At 36.2% G+C, this 13,102-nt stretch overlaps 1 protein-coding gene across 1 annotated transcript in view; it reads right to left on the minus strand.

Moving 5' to 3' along the window:
* Window positions 1-264: 264 nt before the first annotated feature.
* Window positions 265-13,102, minus strand: part of SLC15A5 (solute carrier family 15 member 5) — a gene marked incomplete at its 3' end in the record, with an annotated part of 71,827 nt that continues 58,989 nt past the window's right edge. Inside the window, 2 exon segments of the mRNA XM_081248800.1 lie at window positions 265-412; window positions 5,289-5,397. Of these exon segments, the coding sequence (XP_081104926.1) occupies window positions 265-412; window positions 5,289-5,397 (257 nt within the window).

Raw genomic sequence — 13,102 nt, forward strand, 5'->3', positions numbered from 1 at the left:
AGGAAATATTAACTTTTTGTTGTCAGAGAGTAATTACTTAGACTTTGAAATTAATTCATTAATTCAAAGGCATAGCATGTTAATGCAAAAGCGTAATAGTCATAATTATGACTAGAGGAGTCATAATTAGTCTTTGTAAAGTACACAGATAATATTCATAAGGCCACCCTCACACATATTAGCTCTAAAACTAAAACGCATAGTGTCTAGCCGAAGAAAACAGGGAATACTCTGCTCATAAGACAGGTTGAGTCAAATAAAGTTTCATAGGGCTGTTTCCCAAAGATCAATACTTGAAGAAAATTCCTGTGTACTGCCATAAAATTTCAGAGACCTTTCATGGAAGGGAAGTGTTTCTTCAAGATTACTTCCACTGATGTTCTGGGCATTAAAATGATTTAGATTACAATATCTAAAAAAGAAAGAAAGAAAGCTTTTTTTAGGACCAGATGTAGATGACTTGATAAATCAGTTGCCTTCACCCTGTGCTTGTCTTCCTTTTATTATAGGCCCGTAGATACTGGCACAACAGTGATGATTATTTAAGAGCACTGCTCACCAGAACAGTCTTTATAAAACGACAAAAGGAGTTTTAGGACATATTAAGGTGTCTGATGAGGACCTTTAGATGGCGCTCTTTTACAACCTGCAGTGAGTCTGACAGTGAGAGAACTGGAAAGTCTGGAATTATCAACCTTGTAGATTTCACTCTAAAGATTTATCAGATGCACTGAAGGTTTGTAAATTCGGTGCTGAGACTGTGTGGAAAACATCACTGTCAAAGAAAAAATCCATGAACATATTTTTTAAATGTGTGCCCTCTATCCTTGACTCAAGAAAAATCTGGATTTCCCATCTTCTAAGTGCCAGGCAGCATGCTAGGGCCCAGTGCTCACCCTAACTTACTGAATTCTCACTATAACCCTGGAAGGGTGGAACCATCCCCATTTCACAGACAGAAATACTGAACTTCTAGGAGGTTAAATAAGTTGCTTAGGGTTTGTATGAGTAATAGTTGGCAGAGCCTGGGTTTGAAACCAGAACTCTCTTATTCAGAGTCCTGGCCTTTTCCCTCTATGGCATGCTGCCTCTAAAGGTAACTTATTTCTTAAACATTTTTGAAGAAGTTCCAGGAGGAGAGGAATTTCAGACTGCTTTATTCACTGCTGTATTCCTAGTGCCTTGACGAGTGCCTGGTACATAGCAGAAGTACAATAAATATTGGTTGAATGAACAAATGGTCAAGGGCCATAAGAATCCCAGTGGGAAATAGATACCCAAGGCAATGTGTGCCTTTGAACTAATGTAGTTGGTTCTAGCTACTTAATCTCTGCAGGCAAATTTTCCAGATTCTCCTTTCTTCTGAAACATGACACACATTCTTTTCTTGTGGAGGCTGATCAACAGGTGGTGGTGGGTATAGTTAGTTGAACTGAAGGGACTGGTTTCCTCCCCCACAAGAGTTAAGGGGCTGTCAGGGAGCAGGAAAAGGGCTCCTCTATGGCACTTAGAAGCAGCAGAGTCTAGGAGAAAGTGTATGGGCTTTGGAGACAAACTAGGGTTTGAATCCTACTTGTGTGAACTTAGTCAATTTACTTAGTTAGATTTTCACTTTAGTTTTCTTACTTATAAAGTGGAATGGTATGATCTCCATAACAGGGAGGGGGACAAACCTGCTGCTTAAGACAGAAATGCTCAACACATGGAAAATTAATTTCTTTCCTTCATGCTTTGTTTCACCCTCTCTTTTTTTACCTTCCCTCAAAAAGTATGCAGGAGAAAAGAAAGTATACAGGAGATGGAGAAGATTTGGTAAGAATCCAATTTCTTTCTGAATAAACCCTACATTATCCCTTAGTTCCTTTCATCTTTGGTTCCTTCAATCTCTGGTTCTTGGTATTTTTTATTCTTGCCTCCTTCTCTGAACCCCAACTCCACCATCTCTCACTTTACAGTAACTCACTTGCTCGACAATTACAGAAGAATCATACTTAAATATTTTGAGTACTAGGTGCCAGCTCCATGTAGACCAGTACTTTGTTTTCTTTGGTTTTATTTTTCTAGTGCTTGGAACAATGCTTAACATGTTGGTTAAATGAATGGATAAATGAATAAATGAATCAGTCCCTGAGCTAGTAGGTTTTTGGTTCCAGCACTAGTGCTACCTGAATTCAGCCCACAATCATGTTCATCTTAACCATATCTCAGCATGAGTCTAGGTAAAGAATAAAAAGAAGGGAGCATAAGGCAACATCTGAGGCCATTATTATTACTGCTAACACTTTGGCAATTTACTCATCCTCACAGCAATCTTATGACACAGTTACCATTCTTATTATTTCCTTTTTACAAAGTAGAAATTGAGGCTTAGCAAGGTTAAACAGCTTAAAGTTTGTGCAGCTAAGTTGTGGGACTGGATTCAACTGGGCTGCCTCTAGAGATTGCCTTTTAAACTACTTCATGAAAGACAGGGTCAACTCTTACAGTGGGAGTGTAACTGAAATTGAGAAACAATGCAGGTTTGTGAGAGTTACTGGATGGGCACCACTCGTGCTTGGAGGTGATGGACAGAGGGGAGAAACGTCTTGCCTTCGTTTTCAGTTTTTGTTGCCAACACTTTTTGCTGCAAAGCTGGGGACATTTCTGTTGAATCCTTCTGCAAGAATCTGACTTTCTAATTTGGTTTTCAATCGAAGAATGAGACAGGCATTTTAAGGAAATTATGCATCCTGGAGGGTCACTTCGATAATATACACTTTGGAAGCTAAGAAATTTTAAAATTCAGGGAGCCATTAAGACTTTTGATTTTGTCATTAATTCTGTCTTGCATGAGGTTTAATTACCTCTCTTATACTGGACCATAAGCTCCATGAGAGCAGGGACACAGGTGACACTAAACATTTACTGATACTGACTTTATGTCCTTCTAACTTATTACAGTGCCTATCACACCACTGATGTTCCAAAAGAGATTTTTTAGATGAACAAAAGAATAATTCAGGCAAGGAATAAGTGGCAATAGATGAGATACTAAATAGATAAATGAATGAAAAGAAGTGAGGAAAATAAAAATCTGTTTAGTTCCTGCTATGTGGCAGACATCGAACTTGGTCCTTTATCAAAATTCATCTCCCTACAAGGCCCACAAAAGGTTGGAATTACTCTCCTTATTTTACATGTGTGAAAACAGAGACTCAGAAAGGTTAGAGAATTTGCTCAAAAGAACACAGCCATCCAAGAATGTGTCAGTGAGAGGAAGACAGGTTGGCAATGGATGGATGGGAGATAATACATATTAAGCCACTGAATGGTCTCAGGTGACTGACTGGCTAAATGATTTTGCACAGTTTGTTATTGACCTTGAAATGGTCACTGCTGATTTAAAGGCCTGAATGGAATCCAAATCTTAAGCATCATTAGATTTCTAGCTATTTGTTTAATGATATTTGCTTTTAATGATAATGACTCATTCATTCTTATTATTGATATGGTTATTTCTAACTCTAAAATGGTACTATATGGTGGAGAAAAAAAATCTTGTTTTAGAATTGAGCAAAGAACTATTTTATTATAAGGACCAATGGAAAAAATGAAGTCTATACTGGCACAAAAACAGAAATGTAGATCAATGGAACATGATAGAAAGCCCAGAGATATACCCACGCACATATGGTCACCTTATTTTTGATAAAGGAGGCAAGAATATACAATGGAGAAAAGACAGCTTCTTCAGTAAGTGGTGCTGGGAAAACTGGACAGCTACATGTAAAAGAATGAAGTTAGAGCAGTCCCTAACCCAATACACAAAAATAAACTCAAAATGGATTAAAGACTTAAGTGTAAGGCCAGACAATATAAAACTCTTAGAGGAAAACATAGGCAGAACACTCTATGACATAAATCACAGCATGATCCTTTTTGACCCACCTCTTAGAGAAATGGAAATCAAAACAAAAATAAACAAATGGGACCTAATGAAACTTAACAGCTTTTGCACAGAAAAGGAAACCATAAACAAGACAAAAAGACAACCCTCAGAATGGGAGAAAATGTTTGCAAATGAAGCAACTGACAAAGGATTAATCTCCAAAATTTACCAGCAGCTCATGCAGCTCAATATCAAAAAAATGAACAACCCAATCCAAAAATGGGCAGAAGACCTAAATAGACATTTCTCCAAAGAAGATATACAGATTGCCACCAAACACATGAAAGAATGCTCAACATCATTAATCATTAGAGAAATGCAAATCAAAACTATAATGAGTTACCACCTCATACCTGTCAGAATGGCCATCATCAAAAAATCTAGAAACAATAAATGCTGGAGAGGGTGTGGAGAAAAGGGAAACCTCTTGCACTGTTCATGGGAATGTAAATTGATACAGACACTATGGAGAACAGTATGGAGGTTCCTTAAAAAACTAAAAAACTACCATACACCCCAGCAATCCCACTACTGGGCATATACCCTGATAAAACCATAATTCAAAAAGAATCATGTACCACAATGTTCATTGCAGCTCTATTTACCATAGCCAGGTCATGGAAACAACCTAAGTGTCCATCGACAGATGAATGGATAAAGAAGGTGTGGCATATATATACAATGGAATATTACTCAGCCATAAAAAGAAACGAAATTGAGTTATTTGTAGTGAGGTGGATGGACCTAGAGTCTGTCATACAGAGTGAAGTAAGTCAGAAAGAGAAAAACAAATACCGTATGCTAACACGTATATATGGAATCTAAAGAAAAAAAAAAGTTCTGAAGAACCTAGGGGCAGAACAGGAATTAAGATGCAGACGTAGAGAATGGACTTGAGGACACGGGGAGGGAGAAGGGTAAGCTGGGATGAAGTGAGAGAGTGGCATGGACATATATACACTACTGAATGTAAAATAGCTAGTGGGAAGCAGCTGCATAGCATAGGGGGATCAGCTCAGTGCTTTGTGACCACCTAGAGGGGTGGGATAGGGAAGGTGGGAGGGAGATGCAAGAAGGAGGAGTTATGGGGATATATGTATATGTATAGCTGATTCATTTTGTTATAAAGCAGAAGCTAAACATTGTAAAGCAATTATACTCCAATAAAAATGTTAAAAAAAAAGAGTAAAGAAAAAGTGAAGTCTAAATGGAAATTTCTTGCTCCGAATATCTGTTAAATTTCTCTAATATGCTGACTGGTCCAGTCATGGAATACAGGATTCCCACTGGCTCAGTGATGGCTCCCAGATCACACTTTCATGGACTCAGAAATTGTTCATCTTACCACACACTTACTTACCTTTGTGAAACACTCCAGAATCCCAGGGCGTTTAACAACGTTAATGATGCCAAGAAGAAGAAGAAGCTTTCTAAATTGCCTTTGTTTAATGTGTTTGGAAACCAATTGCCTGTTTGGAACAAATGTAATTGTTATTCAACTGTGGAGTTGTAAGTTTCTGTGAATATTTTATAATGCCATAATTCATAGAGCCTTATTCGCTTGAATAATATCTACAAATAGTTAAAATTCATTTAATTCTGTAATTAACAGTAAAATAATAAGCAAGGCAGGCCAAATGTTTTGAGGGTCAAAAAAACTTGATTTGCATAATACAATATAGGTGTCAGAAGAACTGGGTTATAAAAGTAACCCTGATTATGCTATTAATTTGCATGAGCCACATTTGTCTTTTTCATCATTATATGTCTAATACCTAGAACAGTGCTTGGCACCCCCATAGGGATTGTTTGGTAAATATACATTGAATGTATGAAAAATATTTACCATCACCAGATAGCTGGTTGCATGTGCTAATTGTAAGGCTAGTGAGATAATATATGTAGATGTCAGATATTACTTTGTTTTGAAAACTTAGATAAGATTATCCTGTGTTACCTTGTTATAATATCACAGACCCTATCGATCAAATACTTGCAGTCTCTGGTTGATGTGAAGATTTTCTTTTAACCTGATGAGTAATTCCTTCAGTTTAATACCCCTAAGTAAGGAATCCTCACTTCCTTTTGATGTCCAACTGAGTATATATGAAACTAATTAGGATTCAGGTAATTTCTTTTACTTTGCTCCTAAGTTGTGACTTTTACTTTGATCTTTGCTAGAACTCTCTTTTCATATCTACACCTATGTATCTATATCCATATTATCTCTGTCTTATACACACATTCAATTGTTCTTCAGTTGGTTTTTGAGATATTATTATTAAATACATTATATGAAATATGATGTATTATATCATATATATTATACATGCAGCACTTATTTTTATGCAATACTTTATAAACAGGAATGGAATCTTAGTATTAACAAATATATCACACATATATAGCATTACAGAAGTTTAAAAGATTGATTAAAAGGTAAAATCTATCTTCAGAGAGAAAACTTAAATTCAATTGCTGTTCTGAATGGGCAGAATATTTCCCCTCAAAATGCTATGCATTATGAGAGCAGGAATGGATCATCTGTGAACAGTCAGATGCCAAGGTTCTTGGCATTTCCTTGCTTTTTTACAGGAGCAACTCCTACATTGGGTTGTGAGCAATCCATCTACATTCCAATAGACTTGATCTTCAGTGTCATCTTTCGCACATGGGTTATGGGTTGCTTCCTGAACAAGAATATGGTTCTTGGCCTCTCCCTTGACAGTGTATACTTTTAAATGGGGTTTGAATTAAATGCTCTGTTCAAGGTTGATAGTCAGCAAGTGCATAAGCATGACAGCTGTGAATAATTGTGCCATTTCCCATTTAAAGCTGCTTCTCTTCTGTCATTTAACTTCCCAATGACTATTATTATGGACAACCATGAAAATTAGCTTGTGTCCATTATAGTCTAGGACCTATAATGAAATCTGGTATTGAGTTTAAAGCTATTTTGTAAGTTCTACTCCCCCATTTTATTAATTTGTGTTCCATTACAATAGAAATGTATGGTTTTATTGCTATATTGACATGCTGCCTTTATCTGATATTTAGGAGAAATTTCCCTGAATGTTTCCCTCTATGTCTGTCTGTCGGGTATTGTGTAACCCTCTTAATGTGTGTGTGTGTGTGTGTGCAGACACTAAACATTTGATTGTACTTGAATGGGGGAGTCAGGGTAGAGAGGTCAAGGTAAGGTGAGATAGCATCACACTTATTTTCAGGAAGACCTAAGCCATCCTGCTAAGCCTGTTCAAACAGTCCTGTTTCCTTATTTCTCTTGAGTTAATATCCCACTCATATTTTTGTCCTTTTCATTTCACATAAGCACTTTGCATGTCATGCGATTATACCATTTTATCACCGTGTTTCTCTGGCTAGAGTAAAAGGAGTTTGCACAGAGTATGCAAAGCTTCTGACTTAACATGGCATTAATTCTTCCCGGAGCATGCATTTTGGTCCATAACAAGTAATTGGAAAGACTATCTTTATTCTATAACAAAGTCAGCTGAGGGAGAAGAATATCAATTTTGTAAGATCTTTAAAGGTAAAACAATATTTCCAAGAAATTGTGCAATTACAGCGAATACCAGCCTATCAGGAGATGGCGCTAGATCCCCCGGGCATGCCGGTGTGCTTGCGTCTCTGTCACTGGGGATGCCGGGGTGGGCACACATGAGAAGCACTGTGACTTGGCATTATGTGCATGTGGGGTGACAGGAGGATGTCGTACTAGAAAAGTTAAAGGCAGTGGAAATTTAAGAGTAACACAGGATAGTTTGTGAGCGGAATTATCTTAAAAATAAAACGAAAGAGTGCCATACCACCTGTTCAGATTCCTGATAATACTCCTCTATTGTTTCTTTATTTCTTTTTAAAAAAAAATTTTATTGGGGTATAGTTGATTTACAATGTTGCATTAGTTTCAAGTGTACAGCAAAGTGAACGTTATACATATACATATATCCACTCTTTTTTAGATTCTTTTCCCATATAGGCCATTACAGAGTATCGAGTAGAGTTCCCTGTGCTATACAGTAGATCCTTATTAGTTATCTATTTTATATATAGTAGTATTCTTTCTTAAATATAATTTTCGTGTTCAGCTTTCTTCCTAGTGCTGAGCTCATTCCAGCCCCATATTTTGGCCTCCTTTCGATAATTTAACATTGACTGTATAGCTAATTTACATGGTAAGCTTTGTGGTAAAGAGAACCGTCACCAGAATTGATAACATGGAACAAACACTAGCATCAAGTTCGAGAGAGAGATTCTTTATGAAGCTTAAATTTGTTTTATATGTATAGAGAGATTGTGTCTATGTAAAGAGATAGCATTGGGTATAAAAAGATATACCCAATGGAAATAGTATGGGCTTTGGAATCAGAGAGACTTTTGAAGTCTCTATTATTTAATAGCTTTGTTGTTGGGCATTTGCTCAACTGGACCCCTTCAACCTTCGTTTCTCCTCTTGAAAATGACAGCAGTACCTCTCTCACTGAGCTGTTATGAGAAGTAAAAGAGATAATAGAAGTGGGGAGTTAGGCACAAAGGAGGCACCCATAAGCATTAGGTTATCACCTCTCCCCTCTTTAGAGATGCTCATACAAAATCACATAGCCTGAGCTTGATCTTGGGCCCATTTCCTGTTAGATACTTCTTCATGTTCTGTGTGCCTTTTTTTTTTTTTTTTTTATCATTATCCCAGGACTGGTTGTAAAATGTTCCATTTAACATTGTCAGTTGACTCAGCTCTTAGGTACTATAACTTTATTTGAGGAGCTTATAAACTTTTATTGTCATAATTCACATTTGTGCCATTTTTCATCTGACATTTCTAGTACCTGATTGAAATCGGGAGTATCCTTGCAAAAGGAGACAAAGTGAAGACTTTAGGTCTCGAATGGGGCTGACTAGACTTCTCTAGGTCTTAGCTGGGGTGGACAGGCAGGTTATCAACATGAGAAGAAAATAGCCACATAAAGAGTCCAAGGAATGACAAAGTGCTATTTGTTAATGCTGACAGTGAGCCCCAGTCACGTACTTTAATTGTATAACCAGCTAGTTAGTAATGAGTGTTAGGCTGTTGAGTTAATAGAGCGCTTACAAAATATTTGGCATTGCTCACAGTTTCCTCAAATATCTCTTGCTCAGCTAGGTTTATTTGTTCATTTGAAAATCATTTGTTAAGAAATTTTTATGTGCCAGGAAATGGGCATTCCAAGTTGCTTAAGAAAAGGAGCTCATGGATTAGTAAGGGAGACACGCACACCTCGTTTTATTGCACTTCACAGATACTTCATGTTTTACAAACTGAAAGTTTGTGGCCACTCTTGTCAAGCAAGTCTATCAGTGCCATTTTCCCAAAGGAATTATTATTATGACCATATGTACATTGTTTTTTAGACATAATGCTATTGCACACTTAATAGACTACAGTACAAGGAATATACAGTGTAAATAAAACTTTTATATGCACTCTAAACCAAAAATATTCACGCGACTTGTTATTGCTTTGTTTTACGAACCTGCAGTGTCTCCGAGGTATGTCTGTAATTACTCTCAAGCATTAGACTTTATAGATACTAAATACAATGTTTCTATTTATCTTAAATGATCATGGTCATTTTAGAGATAAACAGACTATGGACTTATCTAAGCTAGTTCTTGTATGTTATTGACTAAAGGGTGAAGGCACAGAGAGGTAAAGGGAATCATCACTCAGCAGAATCCTCAGTTCTTACCCTCACCACTGCACGAATACAGTCCCCTACTGGCGCTAACAGAACTACTAATTTTATGACTTTCCTTAGCATCTCAACAGTTTAAAAACGTCTGGACAGCAGTCTTTGACATAGCTTACCCCAAATACCGTTTAAAATACCCAAGATGACTTTTCCACCTAAATCCTGGGATTGACCTATCGTGAGACTCAACCTATCATGAGACTCTTGGGGTAATTTACACTAAACTTAAGGTTTTTGGAACGGGATTGAAAAATACATACGGTGACCCACACATGCTATGAGGCTATAAACAGCACAAAGCTGCTGAGGTAAAAGAGGAACATACTTTATTCCTGCCCCATCTTATGCCCTGTATTATAAGGCCTAACATTTCGTGTGCTGCCTTTACGTCTTGAGTGTCACAGGGCCCCAAAGGCCTGACCGTACATTTCCCTGCTTCCTTTGTCAGATATGTTCCCCACACGGGGATATTGTCCCCTCCTGGCTAGTTCCTTATTAGCCAGACGAGCTGTACTCCACCCTATCCTCAGCCTAACAGATTTCACTTCCTTACCAGCTTTCAACATTATTCAGACCAGCAATCACATCCTCCTGTAGGAACCAGAGATCACCTCACTGCTTTGTTGCCACAGACCCTGCTTGTTCCCTCTCTTCCTCAGTGCAACCCCACAGCGCCAGGCATGGCATGCTCTGGTCCACTGGGCTGTAAGCACAGGTGATGAATAAACTGCTGTCAGTCTCATCTGCCCACGTATTCAGCCTTCTTATGCTATGTAGGGGTAGGATTCTTCCCTCCCCAATGGGGTGAATAGGAGGTGATCAGAAAGTGCCCCTACCACAGAAATCAAGGTCAGCTCTAGACAGAATTATAGTATTTGCTGTTGATCTAATGCATAGTTACTGTTTTGGGGAGGAGGAGTCCTCCCCTACATCCCTCTAACCAGTACCCAGCGCCAAGTACCTCTGCTGCTAAACTATTGATACCTGGGGGAGTGGAACTTCCATTAACCCTGAGACAAGAAGTAATGGGAGCACGGCATTGTAGTTCTCAGAAGGAAAGCATTACAGATGAACGTGAGCGAGAGTCACGTATGCTTGAGACTGCAAATTATAATCACACTGATCAGAGTGTTGGAGAACCAGAAAATGGTATAGATAACGTCCTCACTTTAGCTCAGCAGTCTGCTTGTTGCAGTAACTTGGGTTTTAATGGGGCACCTTAACAGAAGATCTTGGCAAAAATATGGAATGTGACCAGAGGTAAGAAAATCCATATACATTCTCAGTTAGTAGATACTGCCTCTCAGTAAATCTCTACCTTGAAGATGAGTAAATAGAAAAAAAAAATCTCTATGAGGGAGGAAATGTGATGATAATATATATTATTACTGTTGCTTACAAAACACTCCAACACAAAATGACAAAGGTTAAAATAATAATAAAAATGAGAAACTCATAAGGCAAAAATGAAAATAAAATAGCAGAAAATACTGATTTCAGGAAAAATTGAAGTCCAAGGAAAAACTATGTCAAAGGGACATCAAGGATCTTTTTATATTGGTAAAAAGCACAATTCAAATTGAATATATGTCAATGAATATCCCTTAGGTAATGAAACATAACAAAATCTATTGGAAACACAGAAATAAATAACAGGTAGATAATTCTTGTGAATGATTACATACATCACACTTTGATCAATTTTTGATAGAATAGGCAAAAAGGAAAATAATGTAGAGAATTAGAATAATGTGATTGGCACTTTGTTGTACACCCAAAACTAACACAATATTGTAAATCAACTATACTTCAATAAAAAAAGAATAATACAATCGGTAAGAATTTAATTAAGACCACCACATTGTTTAGTAGAAAGAAAAAAGTTATAGAACTTATAGAAGTTTAGGTAATATCAACAACAAACCAAATTCTTATAAATTGAAGATTCTGCTCCTAAATAACTAGCTGATCAAAGAGGAAATGAAAACCACAATCACAATGTATTTAGAAAATAAAGAAAATGAGAAAATTACATTTACAAATTTAGGCATACAGATTTAAATCCTGTTAGGAGACAGATTTAAAGGCACACTGTTTTCATTTTTAGAGTAAGAATGACCATACATGAATTAAACATTCAACACACAAAAAATCAGAAAATAACTTTTAAAAAAATCTACGGAAAGTAAGAGGAAGGAAATAGAACAGAAAGTCAATATCTTAAAGTATATTAAATAGTTCTAAGAGCTGATTCATTGCAGGAAAATGTAACAACAGTAACAACAAAAACCCTGACAAATCCAATCAAAATACACAACAAAAGAATCAAAAGAAATAACAATGTTTAGTTATGAGTATGCTATGTTAGTGTCAAAAAATCTTATGCAAGGAGGATGAATATCTAGGAAAACATTAATTGCCAAAATAGAACAAAGAAGAGATGAAAAATCTTAATGGCGGCAAATAGCAGGAAAACATTACAAAGAATGATTCTCTAAAGAGATATTAGGTCCTGAATACAACTTTTAATTTTCATGGAAGAAATGAATCTTTCCCCTGGATCTTCCAGAACAAAAGATCATCAAGTATTGATGCTACTGAGGATTGTTTATCCCATGTATGTTAAGATGACTTCATATTGAAAAATCTATTAATTAAATATACGATAATGTCAGGAGCAGTAAGAAAAATCAAAAGGTGATCTCAAGAGCTGTTTAACAAGCATTCAATAAAATTTAACCTGATTTATTTAAATCTTAGAGAACAAGAAATAGAAATTTTCATTTTCTTATGGTAAAGAAAATCATTTAAGATTATCTTTATAAACCTACACATATGCTTAATAGAAAACTGAGAAAAATTCATAGTAAGATCATGAGCAAGATAAAATGTGACTGTCTTCTGGTATTAACATTGTCCTGGAAGTTCTGTGTACTGATGAGGATGCAAAGCATAGGAGTTAATATTGAAAATAAGGATAAAAATTATATTTATCTTAAGATTAGAGAATACTGCTATAAACTTAAAAGGATCAACTAAAATATTCTCATAAATTTACTTAGAAAGTTTAAGAAGTTGGACGCAAGATGAAGACATAAACATGAATAATCTCCCTATATAATAGTGATTATCTCATTGAGTTGTTATGAGGGAAAATGATTCAGTTCATAACAACAAAAAGAAAAAGAGCATAAAATGCCTACAATAACTCTAACAAGAAATGTTAAGAATATATATGAAGAAAATAATCTTACTGAATTAAATTTTTAAACATTGAATAAATTAAAAATGTTATACACTTAGCCGGAACACTATTGTAAAAGCTTTTATTTTTTTTCCTAAAATTAGCTAACAACTTCTACTTATTTTATTAAATAAAAACAGGATTTGAGGAAAACTAAAAGAATGATTTTAAAATTCATAT

The sequence above is a fragment of the Mesoplodon bidens genome (assembly GCF_964165515.1).
Source record: "Mesoplodon bidens genome assembly, chromosome: 11".
Taxonomy (NCBI): Eukaryota; Metazoa; Chordata; class Mammalia; order Artiodactyla; family Ziphiidae; genus Mesoplodon; species Mesoplodon bidens.